We start from the raw sequence: 21,772 nt of genomic DNA, 5'->3' as shown, positions 1-21,772 counted from the left end.
GATTTTATAGACCTCTATCATATCCCCCCTTAGTTGCGTCTTTTCCAAGCTGAAAAGTCCCATTCTTATTCATCTCTCCTCATATGGAAGCTGTTCCACACCCCTAATCATTTTTGTTGCCCTTTTCTGAACCTTTTCCAATTCCAATATATCTTTTTTGAGGTGAGGCGACCACATCTGCATGCAGTATTCAAGGTGTGGGCGTACCATGGATTTATATAGAGGCAATGTGATATTTTCTGTCCTATTATCTATCCCTTTCTTGATGATTCCCAACATTCTATTCGCTTTTTTGACTGCTGCTGCACCGTTACAAGTCTTCATGTAATGGTGACTTGAACTGCCATACATTTTTATCTTGAATTACATCTGTTTTGGAGTTTACACCTACTGCTGTTCCATGTTTTTGAGTATATGATGTATTGCAACTTTATCTCTCCATTTCTCTTTCAGTAATAAATAAAAGGACCTTTTGGTTCCCTTGGGCTCTTTGACTTGGTTTTTGATGCAAAAGTTATGTTCTGATTACAGTAGTGCAGTGTGCTCCACAGGATAGAAGTGCACTTAAGTAATTTTTTTGTTAAAATAATCCTTACTCGTGAAATTGTTCCACATACACCTGGTCTGATATTTTGGCCTTCTTGCTAATCCATACCATTTATAGGAAAAACATTCTAATATACCAGCATGGGGTTTGGACTTAGTCACTCCTGTACGACCCATAGCCATACACAAAAAAACCCGCTCTATATTTAAATAACGTACCAGGAAATTCAAAGTTTAAGACTGACATTCTTAACTCATACATTGAGGCTCGCGAGAGGAAAGCAAAACAGCTCTAGAAGGAGCCTTAACAGTTAGTTTAATGGCTTTTGTTGTTTATGGCCTTACACCTTTTTCTGGCAATTTCCTGATGAGATCAAATTGTTAATACCATATTCATGTTGGTCTAATCTGGGTTCTTTTTCATTCTGGAACCTTCAGCTCCCCGAACATAGGCTGAATTCCTGGTATGGCATGTGTATTCTAAAGAACACTTTTGATAGGTGAAAAGAACAGTCTTCCCTTTCTTGTTTTTCATGGTAGCTTCTTCATGGGCTCTCGATGGTATTTTTGGATAATAGGGTTAAATATATAGTAACACAGTGAGTGTAACTGTGGGAAAAATTATAAAATGTTTAAACTGTGTTTGAACTCAAGAGTTACACATACCATAACCCCCTAAAGCAGTGAAAGCATAATGTATAGTTATTCTTAGGAAATCAGTATAATACTGAAAGTTTTTTTTCTGTAATAGATATTAGTGGTATAGGGCTAACTACTCTCCAGAAATTAGTCACCAAACATAATAGTTTTCATACTGTAAAGCCCTAATTCACAGTTATCAGAGAGAGTTTGTCATATCAAACAGCCCTGGTTGATAAGAACTGTGTATATAAATCTGAGGTCCTCATTCACTGATTTTTCATGTTAGTATGCGTAACTGTTAACACTGTTAGCAGAGCCCCTTGAATCTCGGGGGGGCAGGAGGGGATGTCTTCAAGATCTCTTCAGTTTTTCGATTGTATGGTTGTAGATGTAGTACTATGACTTTGTGGTGATTTGCAGTGTGCAAAATATGTTAAACAGTGATCAGTTGTTGCCAGAAGAAAAATGTAAGTATATTAATGCAAATGATTTCATTTTTAGTGGTGATAGTAGTTACCTAGGGATCCTGATCCTTGGGTGTTTCAGAGCTCTACTTGGTGCACCTGGTGAGGGGTGGAGCCTTAAAAACCATCTTTGTGCTCCCCTGATCCTCAGGACACATCCAGGGACAGCTTCAGACCCTGCACAGATCAGAGCAGTTTCAGGAGCCATTATGTGCATTGGGATCATTGCAACAGAGGGCACTTCAGCCACTGCCTGTGGGGGTTAACGGGGTGGCATAGATCTGGCTATGCTGGCTTTTCCCACCCTCTGTAGCTGTGGTCTGGCCCATACTGTCTAGCGTACCTGCTCTTGAGTAACTATTTCATTGTTGTGAAAAATGTCTAATGCCAAATTGCCCTTCCCTCAACTTTCATCCTACAGGAACTGTCATAAATATAAAGGGAAGGGTAAACCCCTTTGAAATCCCTCCTGGCCAGGGGAAAGCTCCTCACACCTGTAAAGGGTTAAGAAGCTAAAGGTAACCTCGCTGGCACCTGACCAAAATGACCAATGAGGAGACAAGATACTTTCAAAAGCTGGGAGGAGGGAGAGAAACAAAGGGCCTGTGTCTGTCTGTAGTCGTCTTGGCCAGGGACAGAACAGGAATGGAGTCTTAGAACTTTTAGTAAGTAATCTAGCTAGGTATGTGTTAGATTATGATTTCTTTAAATGGCTGAGAAAAGAATTGTGCTGAATAGAATAACTATTTCTGTCTGTGTATCTTTTTTGTAACTTAAGGTTTTGCCTAGAGGGGTTCTCTATGTTTTTGAATCTAATTACCCTGTAAGATATCCACCATCCTGATTTTACAGGGGGGATTTCTTTATTTCTATTTACTTCTATTTTTTATTAAAAGTCTTCTTGTAAAACACTGAATGCTTTTTCATTGTTCTCAGATCCAAGGGTTTGGGTCTGTGGTCACCTATGCAAATTGGTGAGGCTTTTTATCCAACATTTCCCAGGAAAAGGGGGGTGCAAGTGTTGGGAGGATTGTTCATTGTTCTTAAGATCCAAGGGTCTGGATCTGTAGTCACCTAAGCAAATTGGTGAGGCTTTTTACCAAACCTTGTCCAGGAAGTGGGGTGCAAGGTTTTGGGAAGTATTTTGGGGGGAAGGACGCGTCCAAACAGCTCTTCCCCAGTAACCAGTATTAGTTTGGTGGTGGTAGCGGCCAGTCCAAGGTGTAATATTTTGTACCTTGGGGAAGTTTTGACCTAAGCTGGTAAAGATAAGCTTAGGAGGTTTTTCATGCAGGTCCCCACATCTGTACCCTAGAGTTCAGAGTGGGGGAGGAACCGTGACATGATCTAACACATACCTAGCTAGATTACTTACTAAAAGTTCTAAGACTCCATTCCTGTTCTGTCCCTGGCCAAGACGACTACAGACAGACACAGACCCTTTAAGCTTATCTTTACCAGCTTAGGTCAAAACTTCCCCAAGGTACAAAATATTACACCTTGGACTGGCCGCTACCACCACCAAACTAATACTGGTTACTGGGGAAGAGCTGTTTGGACGCGTCCTTCCCCCCAAAATACTTCCCAAAACCTTGCACCCCACTTCCTGGACAAGGTTTGGTAAAAAGCCTCACCAATTTGCTTAGGTGACTACAGATCCAGACCCTTGGATCTTAAGAACACTGAACTGTCCTCCCAACACTTGCACCCCCCTTTTCCTGGGAAATGTTGGATAAAAAGCCTCACCAATTTGCATAGGTGACCACAGACCCAAACCCTTGGATCTGAGAACAATGAAAAAGCATTCAGTGTTTTACAAGAAGACTTTTAATAAAAAATAGAAGTAAATAGAAATAAAGAAATCCCCCCTGTAAAATCAGGATGGTGGATATCTTACAGGGTAATTAGATTCAAAAACATAGAGAACCCCTCTAGGCAAAACCTTAAGTTACAAAAAAGATACACAGACAGAAATAGTTATTCTATTCAGCACAATTCTTTTCTCAGCCATTTAAAGAAATCATAATCTAACACATACCTAGCTAGATTACTTACTAAAAGTTCTAAGACTCCATTCCTGTTCTGTCCCTGGCCAAGACGACTACAGACAGACACAGACCCTTTGTTTCTCTCCCTCCTCCCAGCTTTTGAAAGTATCTTGTCTCCTCATTGGTCATTTTGGTCAGGTGCCAGCGAGGTTACCTTTAGCTTCTTAACCCTTTACAGGTGAGAGGAGCTTTCCCCTGGCCAGGAGGGATTTCAAAGGGGTTTACCCTTCCCTTTATATTTATGATAGGAACGGTCATTTGTAGTCTACTGACGGTCAGTGTAGATCTGTGGTGTACTGAAAGAAACGCGTACTGTTTCTGGGCTGAACTCAGTATTCTTAAATCAGCTGCACAACTAATAGTTGTTCAGTGCAAAAGTTCAGAATTCGCTGCCTGCTCAGTCTGAAATATCAGAAAGCTTCTACCAGTAGAAAGGACATCTTGGTTGTAAAATTTATTACAAATACACTTACCAAAAGATTGTAATATTCTTCATGATATTCTAAGAAATGTAAATAGCTAAGTAATGCTTAGTTTCTTTAAAGATATAGATTTCTATTGACCGTTTTGTAGCTGTCTCTGGCTTGGCAAACTAATTTGACCCTCTATGAACAAAGTCGTATTTCCTTGGTTTGATAAGGAAAAATATGGAATCCACTTAAATTAATAGACTATATAGTATGCTGATCAGTTGTTTAAAAGAATCAAGTCAAATCCTTGTGTCGTTAGTATTTTAACATCATATGAGGATTGATGATTAAATATGTATCAAAATGAAATAACTATAAGATGCATAAATTATTAATTAAAGGCTGTGCTTAAAGTAGGGGGGGGTGGATCGCAAGGCATTGAGCCAGTTTGCATAAGAGGGCATGCTCTAGTCTAAAGCACTCTTACCAAAGCTGCTATTCCCAGATTATGATAGACCCCCTTGCCAAACGTTTTTCAGGCTACTTTAAGCATTGATTAAAGGCATATTTTGAAGAAATTTATGATCAAGTTCTTTTAGAACAAATAACTTAAGACATCTGCTAATGCTAGTGTATATAGTCTAGCACCAAAAATGTATTTTAAGGGGCTTGTTCAATCGATGCTATTTTATTTGTTTTTTTATGCTCCTATTCTGAGTTCCAGCTGGAAAAAAATGAAAGAAAACATTGTATGTTTTCCATGCACTAAAATAAAAATGTCGGTGTTGTAGTTCTGAGCATTTAGTGTATCTGCTTAATGGGAATTTAATAATCAATATAAAGCTTATGACTTCAGCTGATAAGAATTCATATAGTTTACAAATTCACTTTTAGGTATGTGAGCTATTAACATTTTTATTTTCAGAGCCATTTTATTGTAAAAGTTATCATTATGATGAGACAATAACATATCATTTGTATGTAACATATATGGTTGTGGTATAAAATCTGCATTTTAGTGATTCACCTTTGGAGTGGCCATTTTATAATAGGGTTGCCACCTTTCTAAGCGCAGAAACCTAAACACCCTTGGCTCGCTGCTTCCCCGAGGCCGCTCACTTCATCAAACAGGCCGCTGCCCTGCCCCTTCTCCAAGGCCCCACTCCCGCTCACTTCATCCCTCCGCCCCCATCGCTTGCTCTCCCCCACCCTCCCTCTCATTAGGCTGGGACAGGGGGTTGGGATGTGGGAGGGGGTGAGGGTTCCAGCTGTGGGTGCGGGCTCTGGTGTGGGGCTAGAAATGAGGGGTTGAGGGTGTTGGAGAGGGCTCTGGGCTGGGGTAGGGGGTTGGGTGTGCAGGGGGTTCAAGGTAGGGGCTCCAGCTGGGCGGCGCTTACTTCAGGCAGCTCTTGGAAGCAGCCATGTCCTGTTCCTTTGCAGAGGGGCCAGGGTGCTCTGCCCGCAGGCGCCGCCCCCGCAGCTCCCATTGGCCACGGTTCCTGGCCAATGGGAGCTATGGATCTGGCACTTGGGGCAGGGGCAGCGTGCGGAGCCCCTGTGGCTGCACCTGCACCTAGAAGCTGGACGTGCTCGCCGCTTCCGGGAGCTGTGCAGAGCCAGGGTAGGCAAGGAGTCTGCCTTAGCACCGCTCTGTTGCCAACTGGCCTTTTAGCAGCGCAGTCAGCGGTGCTGACTGAAGCTGCTAGGATCCCTTTTCGACCAGGTGTTCCAGTAGAAAACTAGATGCCTGGCAACCCTAGGTCAGATAGCTATTTGTTAATTAAAATTTCATTCTCCAACTGAGAATTGTCAAGGGTTTTAGTTTTACTGGCTAAGAAAATCCTCATATTTTGATTTCTCTATATCACAATTCTTAAATATCCATTTCAGTCAAAGTTAAAATACAATTAAAGGTAAAGACAAGCTAGAAAAATATCCAGAATACAGCATAACTAGGGTTGCCAGGTGTCTGGTTTTCAACTGGAACACCTGGTTGAAAAGGGCTTCAGTCAGCACTGCTGACCGGGCTGTTAAAAGTCTGGTTGGCAGTGCAGCGGGGCTAAGGCAGGCTCCCTTCCTAGCTCCGTGCGGTTCCTCGGAAGCAGCAATATGTCCCTTGCCTCCTAGGTGGAGGCGCAGCCAGGGGGCTCCGTGTTCTGCCCCCGCCCCAAGCGCTGGCTCTGCAGTTCCCAGCCAGTTGCAGTTCCCAGCCAATGGGAGCTGTGTGGGCAGCATGCACCGGGCAGAGCTGCCTGGCCATGCGTCTGCCTTGGACCCTAGGGACATGTTGCCCCTTCTGGGGAGCTGCCTGAGGTAAGCACTGCCTGGAGCCTGCACCCTCACGCCCTCTCTCTCCCCAACCCACACACCAGAGCCCCCTTCTGCAAACTCCTTCCCAGAGCCTGCACCCCAACCCCGTGTCCCAGCCCTGACCCCCCTCCCACACCCAATCTCCCTTCCAAAGCCCCCACCCTCTCCTGTGCCCCAACCCCCTGTCGCAGCCTGGAGCCCCCTACTACACCCCAAACTCCTCATCCTCTGCCCCACCACAGACCCCACACCCCAACCTCCTCCCCCAACCCAGAGCCTCTTCACACACCCTGAATTCCTAATTTCTGGCCCTATCCCAACGTTATTCGTATTGCTTGCCACCCCATGATTCAATTATGAGACTTGTAACATTTGGTGTTTTTGTTGAAGTCCTAGCATCTGTGATTACATGAGAATTCCGATTCATTTTGTCAAGTTTTTCTCCACTGATTTTTTTTCAAAATATGACTAAAGTGCCCCCTACAGGCTCAAAACCCAAAATCAAATTAAAAGAATGGAAAATGTGTATATATTCTCCTAATCTCATGACTTTTTGGGGCCTGGTTCATGCTATTTGAACACCTGGGGTTGGCACTGCTGCAGTGTATAAACTTTCTGTCTTTACTTCAGTCCTTATTTCATTGCAATAAAAATTACATTTGATACACAAAGTACAGTGTACTCCCCAAACTACTTGGCAAAACACCAATACTGTTACTTAGTATAAAAACTAGATAAGTCGTTTTCAGGCTGTAAGTAAGACATGTTCTCTGCCCCAATGAGCTTGCAATGTAAAGGCAAACAAAAGACAAGACCTCTGGGCCTTTTTTGGATTTGGAAAAATGGGCCTGGTAATTCACCACCTGTGGTAGGAATGATAGAAACTGTGGCACAGGCAAAACAGTAGCGGTGTTTTGTCTGACAATATAGTAGTAAAATGCTTGAGCCCTATCCATCATTGCTACCTCTAATAGATTTATGGGTCACATTTTCACCAGTGTAGACAAGACCCAAGAGGAGATGATTTGAGGGAATGATTTTATGGAGGAAACTGAGCACTAAGTGGAAGAGGAGAGGAGGATTGTTCTAGATGTTGGGGCAGCATAACCTCTACAATTCTCACCATTCAGCTGCTAACTGTAAACATATAAACCCTTGTAAAAATACTCCAATCCCGCAGTACAATGACTTGGTTCATTTTAACTGTTCAAGGTAGTCACCAAAGAGCAAACTCATGGAGGTAGTGGTTTTTAATTCATTTCAGAACGCAGTTTCTGGATGATGTGACCACAATATGTGCATAAATTAAATAGATCCATTAGCCTGCAGGCTGATACAATTCCAGTAGCGAATTGAAGAAATTAACTTAATTTACATTTCAGTGCAGGTATCTAGTAGGCTCAATGAAATGCTTCAAATGGATTAGCCTCTGTCAGAGCTGCAAAACTGCTCACACCATTTTTTTCCGCCTTGGCTCGCTGCTTCACATGCCAAGTCTCTCTCCTATGTTGACTTCACCTTTGGCTGATAGTGTATTTGCATGCAATAAACATTATCATAGTATGTGAGATCTGTGCTGTCATCTTAATGTAAACCATAGAAGAGTATAATGAATGCTGGTCACAATGCATGCTCTGTTGTATTGGAAATGTTGAGTTCTATATGAACTGAATCTGTTATGGTGTATGTGATAGGTCTGATTTACACATGGCTTTCTGCAGTTCAGTCACTCTCCTTGAAGTGTTTTCATGCTCAATAGGAATTAAAGTAAAAATTTGTAGACTCCTATTTTCCTTTAACCTGAGAGGACAGCCTGATTTACATATTTATGAAAAATGTTTCTCAGATACATGCTGTGCAGTTCTACATTCAATTTACAGTTTCATATTTTGATTATAAAATTGTTATTCAGGCCAGTCTGTTCTTTCCTGTTACTACAGAAAAAAGTTACTCTATTTTTCTCTTTTTATTCCCGGAGTTAATTATTTTATATTCATTGAAATGCGTGACATAATTTCTTTCTTTTTCTTTTTTTTTATTTTAAAGCCTTGAAGAAAGAAGATAGCAGCCTTGATGAGGTAAGTTAAATATCTTTGTACCTTACTTAATCCAGATATGTTTAATTGCTACAGATTTCTTGCTATGTTAAAAGTAACATTTGCTTTATCATATTAGTGTGCGTATGTGTACATGCATATAATCTGAGTATCTTTTCACCTCCCTAATGACTATCAGATGAGTGTTTTTACGGAAGACCTTGAGCTGAATGCTCGTTTCTATAAACATATTTTATGCGAAGTATTACATTGTTACATAGTGAGAAAATGCTTTACAGAACTGAGCCATTAGTCGTCTTTATAATAAACAGTATATACATATTTATATAAAAGATATAAACTGAATATCTTTTGAGGGAACACATCATACAGGACATTGCTGTTGTTGGGTCCTTGGTGTTGGTTGAATAAGTAGTATGCTCTGGTTAGACCTGAAGCTATGATTAATCCTCCTTTAGGAAGTTATTCACCAATCAGTTTTTATACAAGTGGTGGCACCAACACAGTGGAGCCAAAGTTAAATTGTGTGGGGCACAAAACATACAATATGATTTAAGACTCTCTTAATTTGCAAGACAAGTGCAGACACTTGGTGATTCGTGATGCTTGTTTCTGGTGGAAATGGGGTTCAGAGTATGTTATCCTGGACCACAAGATTTATTAGTGTGAGAAATTGCCGGTAATGTAATCAATCACAAGTCATTACTTTACATTTCCTTCTAACCACATAGATGGAAATGAATAGCAGCATCTCTTCCTTTCCATGAAATAATCTTACAGTTTCTGGCTATTTGTATTTTCTTCTGTATTATATTCAGAGCGTAAGGACTTGGATAATAATTACCTTGCTACGGCATAGGCAGCGGTTATGTTTTTGGTTTGAACGGAAGGTACCTCACTGTTTAATGGCCTGATCCTGAAATAAATGAGTGAGGAAGCACTTGGTGCTTTTCACTTCATTGGTTCAGACTTTAGGGCCAAACATAAGTGCTGGAAGTAGGAGTGCGGGAGGTAGGGTGTGGGGTGGATATGCTGCCACACCTGCCTGGAAGTGGTTTCCGTCATATACAGGGTTTACAGTTTGGTTCAATGGATCTCAGCACTGTACAAATTGTTCTAGCACCCCTGGGGCCAGATTTGTTTTGTCCTGTTCGCTCAGGCTTTGTACCCATGAATAAGTGTTGTAAATGGCTCTGGAGTAGAGGCAGTGTAGGCAGGTCAAGCTTTGTTAGAACACTAAAGGAATCCCTAGCTCAGAGCCATGGCTAAGATACGATAATCTTTAGAACATGGTTCTGGCACAGGTGGGCCCCATCCACAACAGCTGTCCACATAGTGTTAGAACGTGGATCACCTGTAAGCGAATTGCTGCTGTTTGCTGGTAAGTATGGTGGCTCAGGCTGTATCTGCACTACGTGCTAGGGGTGTGATTCCCAGCCTGTGTAGACATACTCTCACTAGCTTTCATTTGACCTAGCAAAGCTAAAAATAGTAGCGTGGGCAGCAGTGAATGTGCTAACTGCCCTGTGCACAAACCTACCTGAACCCCTGGGTGCTCCTGGGGCTGCTAGCACATGTCACTGCTGCCCATGCTACTGCCTCTCCAGTCCAGTTCTTAGTGTGCTAGCTCAGATGAGAGCAAGCGCAAGAATGTCTGTGCAAGTTGAGAATCCCCTCCCTAGCTTGTAGTATGGATGTAGCCTGAGTCCTTCGGTTTTATTAGAAATCTGGCACGTTTTGCTGCTTTGCTTCTGGTGTCTGTAGGAGGCTGAATTGTTTGTAATAAAATTGACAGGATGTTCTTGTTGTTTTTAAATGCAATCCACGTAACCAAGAAGAAAATGCTTTATCAATAACTTGCCTTAAACTAGAACTTGATTTTGGAAGGAACAAAATCCACCTGTTAAGTATGAAGCACTTCCAAATCTTAAAGGAAAGCAAATTGCACATACCACTTGTGGAGGAGGCCTCATATACAGCTCAACAGTGTTTCTTATGTGTCTGGGTTTCCATTTGTACAAATGAGACTGTTTCTGCACATGCTCTGGTTGAATTCAGTGTGTACATGGCAGGAGTAATATTTTTTTTTAAGTAAGTCTTTAAGGGAGTCTGGCTGATCAGTATATGGATTGCTGCAGTGTTAGCGAGAGAAGGCTCATAGAGAGGAAAATAAATGAGAATCTTTTCTTTTGTCCCCAGTATGCATACAAAAGGGGTAGGTGTGACATTGTCAATATCTGTCCCCTCCTTATTTTTGGGTGACATTTTGCAGAAGAAAAGTGTGTGTATGTAGGTAATCATAGGATTGGAAGGTACCTCCAGAGGTCACCTAGTTCAGTCCCCTGCACTCATGGCAGGACTGTGTGTTATCTAGACCATCCCTGACTGGTGTTTATCTAACCTGCTTTTAAAAATCCCCAATGATGGAGATTCCACAACCTCCCTAGGCAATTTATTCCAGTGCTTAACCACCCTGACAGGAAGTTTTTCCTAATGTCCAACCTAAACCACCCATGCTGCAATTTAAGCCCATTACTTCTTGTTCTATTCTCAGAGGTTTATGAGATCAATTTTTCTCCCTCTTCCTTGTGACAACTTTTTATGTACTTGAAAACTTATCAGTTATTAACTGATAATATAGAATAACAGCAAAAAGTATAAGTAATCCTCTTTAGACTCAACACAACAGCTTCTATCAATTACCTATCCTAAAATATAAATAAAAAGAAGGTATGTGGCACAGGCGAATGTAATTTCTCCTTTTTCTGACAGTTTTCACTAAGGAGTATAAAACAATCTTTAGCAATAACTATATACCCTGTAACAATGACATATTTTCCTTTGAGAACTAATACTTCAAAGAACAGCAGCAGAGCAATTGACAATCTTAAACTGTCCCAAGAAAATCTCCAGACCGTTTCTGAAATGGGTCTTTGTGATTCTTTCACCACCAGCATCTTCTGGCTAGTGGGCATAGTACTGACACTCCTGAAGGGATATAGCCTTACTGAAAATTGTGGGGGCAAGAAGCATAAATACAAGGATGTGGGGATAAGAGAGAAGGGGCCAGTTATTATTCAAGCACCCTCCAGTCCATGCTCTAGAATGTGGGAGATAGAGCACTGAAACAGTAAATGTAGTTAGCGTGAACCATCCTCTCACCAAGCAGCTGAAACACTCCCTCTCCTGTTCCCAGCATGGAACTAAAGGGTGTTTTGTATTTTTGTCCACAGCATAGATTATCCCTGCATGGAAGAGAACCAGCCTATGAAGTAGGGATCATACCATAGCTACCAAAGGGTTTGAGGGTGGGGCCTAAAAATATACTGCACCTCCAATTTAGCCCTTAGCTCAGTAGGGAAAGGTTTATCTAGGTTTTAGCCTTCTGTGGTATCCATATTCTTTTCTAGCCCTCCATAATGTCCTCTAGCAAAAGCAGGGTAGCTGAGACCTGAAATTTCAAGATAAAAGCATCCATTTGAATCTGTCTTTACACATCTTAATGGAGTGTTTCTTTTGCAGCTCACTTTTAAAACTGCTTGCTACAGGCATACAGCCAGGTCCGTGGCTACATGTTGTACATACACTTGGAGCTTGCTCGTTCTTTGTCAATCAATAGATTCACTGTTTGTTCTACATTGGATACAGTAGCTCAGCTATATAGACTACTGTGGGAAACTTCTCCCCTTTGAAGAAAAACCTGCTAAAATTATATAAAACATAATTGCTTTCTGTGGAATATGAAATCAATTTCTCTAGTGAATTAAGACCAAGAAAAGTCAAGGACAGCAAAGCGTATGAATACATTTTGTGGGTCGTCCTGGTTCATCGATTAAATTTCATATCTCAGAAACAGAATGTGTTTAATTTTTTCTGGAAGCCTTTTAGTACTGTTTCTGGTGCAGGTAGGTCTCTCCATAGGCAAATATATTATAATGTATGCCTGAAATAAAGTTGCAGAAAAATTCTGCAGTATTTGTCACTTTTGTTTTGTACCTGAACTCTTCTTGTTACTGTTGCTATGATGAAACCAAGTTTTTACTTTTTAAATTTAAAGTTTTCTGAGCATAGGGCAGATCTTGCTCATGTTGGCACCAATCCATCAAAGCACTTAAACTCCCATGTAACTTTAAATGTGTAAGTAGTCCCATGGACTTCTTGTAAGCCCTTCTTCTGGCTTATTTGTGTATGTAACTGAGTTGGTATTGGCCCTATATTTGTCACGGCTCAGTAATGTTCATAATACATCCAGATCCTAAAAGTACTGAAGATTGACCTCACGGTGTTTCACACTGAAAACACTGTAATAACTTATTTTCATGTTGCCCTGTATCTTTTTTTTTTCTCCCCCAACAATAACTACCATTGGCAGCTATAAGCTACACATTCCTGTGTTTCAGAGGAACAGCCGTGTTAGTCTGTATTCGCAAAAAGAAAAGGAGGACTTGTGGCACCTTAGAGACTAACCAATTTATTTGAGCATGAGCTTTCGTGAGCTACAGCTCACTTCATCAGATGTTTACCGTGGAAACTGCAGCAGACTTTATATACACACAGAAATCATGAAACAATACCTCCTCCCACCCCACTGTCCTGCTGGTAATAGCTTATCTAAAGTGATCAACAGGTGGGCCATTTCCAGCACAAATCCAGGTTTTCTCACCCTCCACCCCCCCACACAAATTCACTCTCCTGCTGGTGCTAGCCCATCCAAAGTGACAACTCTTTACATAATCAAGTCGGGCTATTTCCTGCATAGATCAAGGTTTTCTCACATCCCCCCCACCCCCATACACACACAAACTCACTCTCCTGCTGGTAATAGCTCATCTAAACTGACCATTCTCCAGGTTTAAATCCAAGTTAAACCAAAACATCTGGGGGGGGGTAGGAAAAAACAAGAGGAAACAGGCTACCTTGCATAATGACTTAGCCACTCCCAGTCTCTATTTAAGCCTAAATTAATAGTATCCAATTTGCAAATGAATTCCAATTCAGCAGTTTCTCGCTGGAGTCTGGATTTGAAGTTTTTTTGTTTTAAGATAGCGACCTTCATGTCTGTGATTGCGTGACCAGAGAGATTGAAGTGTTCTCCGACTGGTTTATGAATGTTATAATTCTTGACATCTGATTTGTGTCCATTTATTCTTTTACGTAGAGACTGTCCAGTTTGACCAATGTACATGGCAGAGGGGCATTGCTGGCACATGATGGCATAGATCACATTGGTGGATGTGCAGGTGAACGAGCCTCTGATAGTGTGGCTGATGTTATTAGGCCCTGTGATGGTGTCCCCTGAATAGATATGTGGGCACAATTGGCAACGGGCTTTGTTGCAAGGATAAGTTCCTGGGTTAGTGGTTCTGTTGTGTGGTATGTGGTTGTTGGTGAGTATTTGCTTCAGGTTGCGGGGCTGTCTGTAGGCAAGGACTGGCCTGTCTCCCAAGACTTGTGAGAGTGTTGGGTCATCCTTTAGGATAGGTTGTAGATCCTTAATAATGCGTTGGAGGGGTTTTAGTTGGGGGCTGAAGGTGACGGCTAGTGGTGTTCTGTTATTTTCTTTGTTAGGCCTGTCCTGTAGTAGGTAACTTCTGGGAACTCTTCTGGCTCTATCAATCTGTTTCTTTACTTCTGCAGGTGGGTATTGTAGTTGTAAGAAAGCTTGACAGAGATCTTGTAGGTGTTTGTCTCTGTCTGAGGGGTTGGAGCAAATGCGGTTGTATCGCAGAGCTTGGCTGTAGACGATGGATCGTGTGGTGTGGTCAGGGTGAAAGCTGGAGGCATGCAGGTAGGAATAGCGGTCAGTAGGTTTCCGGTATAGGGTGGTGTTTATGTGGCCATTGTTTATTAGCACTGTAGTGTCCAGGAAGTGGATCTCTTGTGTGGACTGGACCAGGCTGAGGTTGGTGGTGGGATGGAAATTGTTGAAATCATGGTGGAATTCCTCAAGGGCTTCTTTTCCATGGGTCCAGATGATGAAGATGTCATCAATATAGCGCAAGTAGAGTAGGGGCTTTAGGGGACGAGAGCTGAGGAAGCGTTGTTCTAAATCAGCCATAAAAATGTTGGCATACTGTGGGGCCATGCGGGTACCCATAGCAGTGCCGCTGATCTGAAGGTATACATTGTCCCCAAATGTGAAATAGTTATGGGTAAGGACAAAGTCACAAAGTTCAGCCACCAGGTTAGCCGTGACATTATCGGGGATAGTGTTCTTGACGGCTTGTAGTCCATCTTTGTGTGGAATGTTGGTGTAGAGGGCTTCTACATCCATAGTAGCCAGGATGGTGTTATCAGGAAGATCACCGATGGATTGAAGTTTCCTCAGGAAGTCAGTGGTGTCTCGAAGGTAGCTGGGAGTGCTGGTAGCGTAGGGCCTGAGGAGGGAGTCTACATAGCCAGACAATCCTGCTGTCAGGGTGCCAATGCCTGAGATGATGGGGCGCCCAGGATTTCCAGGTTTATGGATCTTGGGTAGTAGATAGAATATCCCAGGTCGGGGTTCCAGGGGTGTGTCTGTGCGGATTTGATCTTGTGCTTTTTCAGGAAGTTTCTTGAGCAAATGCTGTAGTTGCTTTTGGTAACTCTCAGTGGGATCATAGGGTAATGGCTTGTAGAAACTCGTGTTGGAGAGCTGCCGAGCAGCCTCTTGTTCATATTCCGACCTATTCATGATGACAACAGCACCTCCTTTGTCAGCCTTTTTGATTATGATGTCAGAGTTGTTTCTGAGGCTGTGGATGGCATTGCGTTCCGCATGGCTGAGGTTATGGGGCAAGTGATGCTGCTTTTCTGACATCATAATCAAAAAGGCTGACAAAGGAGGTGCTGTTGTCATCATGAATAGGTCGGAATATGAACAAGAGGCTGCTCGGCAGCTCTCCAACACGAGTTTTTACAAGCCATTACCCTATGATCCCACTGAGAGTTACCAAAAGCAACTACAGCATTTGCTCAAGAAACTTCCTGAAAAAGCACAAGATCAAATCCGCACAGACACACCCCTGGAACCCCGACCTGGGATATTCTATCTACTACCCAAGATCCATAAACCTGGAAATCCTGGGCGCCCCATCATCTCAGGCATTGGCACCCTGACAGCAGGATTGTCTGGCTATGTAGACTCCCTCCTCAGGCCCTACGCTACCAGCACTCCCAGCTACCTTCGAGACACCACTGACTTCCTGAGGAAACTTCAATCCATCGGTGATCTTCCTGATAACACCATCCTGGCTACTATGGATGTAGAAGCCCTCTACACCAACATTCCACACAAAGATGGACTACAAGCCGTCAAGAACACTATCCCCGATAATGTCACGGCTAACCTGGTGGCTGAACTTTGTGACTTTGTCCTTACCCATAACTATTTCACATTTGGGGACAATGTATACCTTCAGATCAGTGGCACTGCTATGGGTACCCGCATGGCCCCACAGTATGCCAACATTTTTATGGCTGATTTAGAACAACGCTTCCTCAGCTCTCGTCCCCTAAAGCCCCTACTCTACTTGCGCTATATTGATGACATCTTCATCATCTGGACCCATGGAAAAGAAGCCCTTGAGGAATTCCACCATGATTTCAACAATTTCCATCCCACCACCAACCTCAGCCTGGTCCAGTCCACACAAGAGATCCACTTCCTGGACACTACAGTGCTAATAAACAATGGCCACATAAACACCACCCTATACCGTAAACCTACTGACCGCTATTCCTACCTGCATGCCTCCAGCTTTCACCCTGACCACACCACACGATCCATCGTCTACAGCCAAGCTCTGCGATACAACCGCATTTGCTCCAACCCCTCAGACAGAGACAAACACCTACAAGATCTCTGTCAAGCTTTCTTACAACTACAATACCCACCTGCAGAAGTAAAGAAACAGATTGATAGAGCCAGAAGAGTTCCCAGAAGTTACCTACTACAGGACAGGCCTAACAAAGAAAATAACAGAACACCACTAGCCGTCACCTTCAGCCCCCAACTAAAACCCCTCCAACGCATTATTAAGGATCTACAACCTATCCTAAAGGATGACCCAACACTCTCACAAGTCTTGGGAGACAGGCCAGTCCTTGCCTACAGACAGCCCCGCAACCTGAAGCAAATACTCACCAACAACCACATACCACACAACAGAACCACTAACCCAGGAACTTATCCTTGCAACAAAGCCCGTTGCCAATTGTGCCCACATATCTATTCAGGGGACACCATCACAGGGCCTAATAACATCAGCCACACTATCAGAGGCTCGTTCACCTGCACATCCACCAATGTGATCTATGCCATCATGTGCCAGCAATGCCCCTCTGCCATGTACATTGGTCAAACTGGACAGTCTCTACGTAAAAGAATAAATGGACACAAATCAGATGTCAAGAATTATAACATTCATAAACCAGTCGGAGAACACTTCAATCTCTCTGGTCACGCAATCACAGACATGAAGGTCGCTATCTTAAAACAAAAAAACTTCAAATCCAGACTCCAGCGAGAAACTGCTGAATTGGAATTCATTTGCAAATTGGATACTATTAATTTAGGCTTAAATAGAGACTGGGAGTGGCTAAGTCATTATGCAAGGTAGCCTGTTTCCTCTTGTTTTTTCCTACCCCCCCCCCCAGATGTTTTGGTTTAACTTGGATTTAAACCTGGAGAATGGTCAGTTTAGATGAGCTATTACCAGCAGGAGAGTGAGTTTGTGTGTGTATGGGGGCGGGGGGGATGTGAGAAAACCTTGATCTATGCAGGAAATAGCCCGACTTGATTATGTAAAGAGTTGTCACTTTGGATGGGCTAGCACCAGCAGGAGAGTGAATTTGTGTGGGGGGGTGGAGGGTGAGAAAACCTGGATTTGTGCTGGAAATGGCCCACCTGTTGATCACTTTAGATAAGCTATTACCAGCAGGACAGTGGGGTGGGAGGAGGTATTGTTTCATGATTTCTGTGTGTATATAAAGTCTGCTGCAGTTTCCACGGTAAACATCTGATGAAGTGAGCTGTAGCTCACGAAAGCTCATGCTCAAATAAATTGGTTAGTCTCTAAGGTGCCACAAGTCCTCCTTTTCTTTTTATTCCTGTGTTTGTGTCTTCTGCCAGTTCCTTTTGATATGCAAATTTCAGACCACTCAGAAGCTGCATCAGGATCACTGTGGCTGTGGATTTATAAATCCTTTCTTTTAGGAGCCTGATCCAAAGACTGTTGAAATCCATGCAAAGACTCCTATTGGCTCAAGTGGGCTTTGGATCAGGTACTTAAGTCTTCTAAAATTTCATTTGAATATTTATGATTGTCTTGGTTTCTAGTTTTGTTGGTGGACTAGGAGTTGGACGTTCGCTTTCATGCCATCTTCTTGATTCCCAAAATGCTATTTCTTCTTGCCTGTGCCCTGTCTCCCCCAGAAAGAGGGTTCCAGTGTAGTTGAAGGTACAGTTGCCCTCCCTTTGAAATCCACCTGAAGTAAAGCGAGGGAATTGCTCTTCTCTTTTATCATAGGTTCTGACATGGAGACTTCATTATTATCCTGCTGTTTGTCTGCTCCATTCTTCTTGCTCACAAACTTCAGTATATTGCTTCATGTTTTATATTGCTGTCTCAAATTGCTGATAAGCCCATTTGAGAAAATGTCATATGCAAAGAGGTAGTCATGGCCATTTTTAGCTTGTGAGCCTTAGTTCCATTGACTAGCAAAGAAGTCGCCTACAGACACTCTATTTAGATTCATAGCTGACTGCAAAGAGTTAGTTATCTCACAAAACTGGGCAACAAAATGGCAGATGAAATTCAACGTTAATTGCAAAGTAATGCGTATTGGGAAAAATAATCCCAAATGTACATACAAAATTAGCGGTTACCTCTCAAGAAAGAGATCTTGGAGTCATTGGGCTGTTAGCCAAGATGGTCAGACACCCCCCTAATCCTCAGCCAGAAACTAGGACTGGATGATGGGAGGGATCTCTCTCGATAATTGCCCTGTTCTGTTCATTCCCTCTGAAGCATCTAGCATTGGCCACCGGCCAATATTAGAGAGGGAAGTACTCAATTCTTTCCATCTTGCATCTACCATTCATCAGTCCTGGCTGTCAGAGATATTAAATCCCCTTAAATCTCCTGCTTCATTGTGTCTCTCTTCCCGTTCTTTCTGAGGTATTTGGTGGATCTGCAATCACATTTACTAAGCTATCTTTTAGATTTATTTTCTTAGATTTCCTAATACACAGTCCCTTTTTAGTTGTGATTATGAAGATAAATGTGCATGTAAGCACAAGTAGGAATTTAGCTGGATGTAGGAATTTATACTGATTTATTCCATCTTAAAGTCAATCCAGATACCTAGTATGGACATGTGTAATTGGACATGAATGAGGCCTCATTTCTTGGGTGATAGTGTTAGGGAGGTAAATGGGTCATTAGCCTGGAAACAAAATGTCTGTACTAGCTAAAATCAGGGGAATGCCCAGGGAACCATCTACAATAGATAACTATGGATAAGATAAGTTGTGCATGTAAAGGTGAGGTAAAGAGTAAGTTGTGCATGGACGGTGCCTGTTGTATAGGGATTGGTTCTTACAGAGTAACCAAGCCAGTTCCAAAACGTGTGATGTAATGTACAGTACATGCAATGTGATGTGTAAAGCAAGAGGTTTCCTCTGTACTTTTGGATGTGTGCTATACCCTGTACCCACTCCCTACACTTGAGCATGAGCAACTCAAGTATAGTTTGAATGTATGACAATAAAGGAACCCTAGTTATGAGACTGGAATCAAACTGACTTTTTGGGGAACTGAATGGAAGAGGTCTTGGGGGAACCCCAGCACACTGGTGCCGTCACTTAGATCTGCACGCTTGGAGCAGGTGACGTATACACATAAGGGTCGCAACCTAGCATTAAAAAAATAAAAATAAAAAAGTATTGGAAGAATTTAAGGGTTTAACTATAAGGAAGTGAGTGCCATGCTGGAAAACTGGGTTAACTCTAAGGGCAGGCCTTATGGACTCCCCAAAGAAGTGTTAGGGGGAGACTGAAAGAGAGTAAGAAAGCGAACTTCAAAGAATGGTATTAAAAATACTTGGAAGAGCATAGCAAAGGTCTGTTAAATGCCAATAAAAGATTAAAAAATAGATCCATTGGCTACTATAAAAATTTTTTTTTTGTTTTTTTGTTTTTTTAATCCTAAGGCAAAGAAAGCCCAAATCAAGGCAGATGTTTCACAAGGATTATTGGTCCTGGCTAAAACTTTACAAATAAAGTGTGCCACTTTAAGGAATAAATGTGAAAGGCATAAAAAGGAAATCAAAGATGTAGAGGAGGAAATAAACTAAATGGAAAAAAATCCCTGAAAGGTCAGGGAGAAAACAGTGTCGGTTACCTATTTACATAAATCCAAAGTAAAGAGCAGCCATCCTTCAAGAGCTGTATTTAATGAGTATAGCTTTGCAGGTAAAGTGTACTAAGTTTAAAAAATAAGTCCTAAAATCTTTATTTAAAAAAAACACTGAAAAAGTTTGGCTTAAAAAAGTCATTTTAAAAAATATGTAGTTTTTTTAACAGTGAGAAATTAAAAAAAACTTTTGCACAAATAAACACTGCAAAGTTTGGAAGGAATAAAGCAGTTGGGGAATGTAAAAATATATAAAAAGTGTGAAAAATACTTGGTATAATTTGGTGCAGTCATACCTGGTAAAACCCTTAGTTATAAAACAAATTATGCAAAGGGCAGATGACTGATAGATGATGACTACCACCAATATATGCTTCTTCCCCACAAAAAACCTTTACAGCAATTCTGAAGGAAATGGGCCCTTCCTAATAAATATATCTGTAAATAATCAATTATGCTGGTTGCTACAGGTTCAAAAACAGTTTAGTTTAAACTATTGGACTATGGACAATTTAGTCAAAATCATCAAAAAAGAAACAGGGATTTCTCTATGGCTTGACTGCTTCCAAATGTATTAGAAGAAATGTAACCTGGGTATAGGGTGACCAGATAGCAAAAGTGAAAAATCAGGACAGGGGGTGGGGGGTAATAGGCGCCTGTATAAGAAAAAGCCCTGAATATAAGGACTGTCCCTATAAAATCGGGACATCTGGTCACCCTACCTGGGTACAGTTAATTAAGAGCAATGCAATTAAGAGCAATGCAAGGAGCATTAATAATCTCAAAGAGCAGATTGTAAGAAAAAAGAGGAAAACACCTACCAACTATAAAATAAAAACAAAAAAAAATATATAGTAAAGTTTTGTTAATAAAAAAGTTCTAAACTAAAAACTCATCCCAATTTAAAATTAAAACCTATTAAAATATACAAATATGTTCAGTTTGTGTCATTATTAAATTTTACCAATCTGCATTTATCTAAAAATTGTCCACTAAAATTTAATAAAATATAATTAAGAACTGTTAAACAACTTTCTAAACAAAATATACTTTAAAATACATAAAACTACCAAAGTGAGGGGGAGAAACGACACTAAAAAACCCTTAATAGAATTGGTACAAAAATGAAACACTTAAAAATTAGTATATTCTAAAACCAAGCTAACACAGAGATGCTGTGAGAACATAACCAAGTATTTCAGCAAAAGAACTGCGTCTATTAAATAAGCAAAGCTAAGAATTCATTAACAAAGGTTTGTTAATTGTGAATAATATACATAATACAGTCGGTGATTGCCTGTTCTGTTCATTCCTTCTGAAGCACCTGGCATTGGCCACTGTCTGAAGACAACATACTGGGCTAGATGTACTATTAGTCTGACCCAGTATTGCTGTTCTTAAGTAATGTTGAAATTGCTTTTAAAAAAAGGAGAATATTAAGTCAATGTGTTTTAATATCATGTGTAGCATGTAAAAAAAAAAACCCACATGCTATACAAAATAAAAGCAGCTTTAAACATAAATAATAGTAAAACTTGCTCTTTTATCACCATAAATATTAAAAATGTAATACAGAAAATGTGACACCACTTGGTGCATAATAATAAAAATAAAAAAACAAGGGTCCAATACCATGAAGTTAAATGTAAAACCACAGCAGCCCATATGGTGTAAAAACAACTGTGTTTTTCCTCCTCAAATACTTTATCAAGACAAGGTCTAAAAAGTTCCACACTTGTACTGTTGTTTGCTGAGGGACACTTGTGCAAGTATATGTCTTACAGATAGAATTGCCAAGCATGTGGGTTCATTCTGGGAAAACAGTCTCCAAATTGCACAGTATGGTTGGGATGGTGGCAAAGTAAAAACTATCTATGCTAATAATAAATATTGTGTGGT

At 41.4% G+C, this 21,772-nt stretch overlaps 1 protein-coding gene across 3 annotated transcripts in view; it reads left to right on the top strand.

Annotated features, from left to right (window-relative positions):
* The window catches only part of CDK14 (cyclin dependent kinase 14), a 501,539-nt gene that overhangs the window by 13,449 nt on the left and 466,318 nt on the right, over positions 1-21,772 (top strand). For all 3 annotated transcript variants that reach the window (XM_073334004.1, XM_073334006.1, XM_073334009.1), the window contains exon 2: positions 8,467-8,498. In XM_073334004.1, coding sequence (XP_073190105.1) covers positions 8,467-8,498 — 32 coding nt within the window. The remainder of the gene's footprint in view (positions 1-8,466; positions 8,499-21,772) is intronic.

Source organism: Lepidochelys kempii, chromosome 2 (genome assembly GCF_965140265.1).
Source record: "Lepidochelys kempii isolate rLepKem1 chromosome 2, rLepKem1.hap2, whole genome shotgun sequence".
Lineage (NCBI taxonomy): Eukaryota > Metazoa > Chordata > Testudines > Cheloniidae > Lepidochelys > Lepidochelys kempii.
Note: the sequence above shows the minus strand (reverse complement) of the source record. Positions and strands in the feature narration are given on the sequence as shown.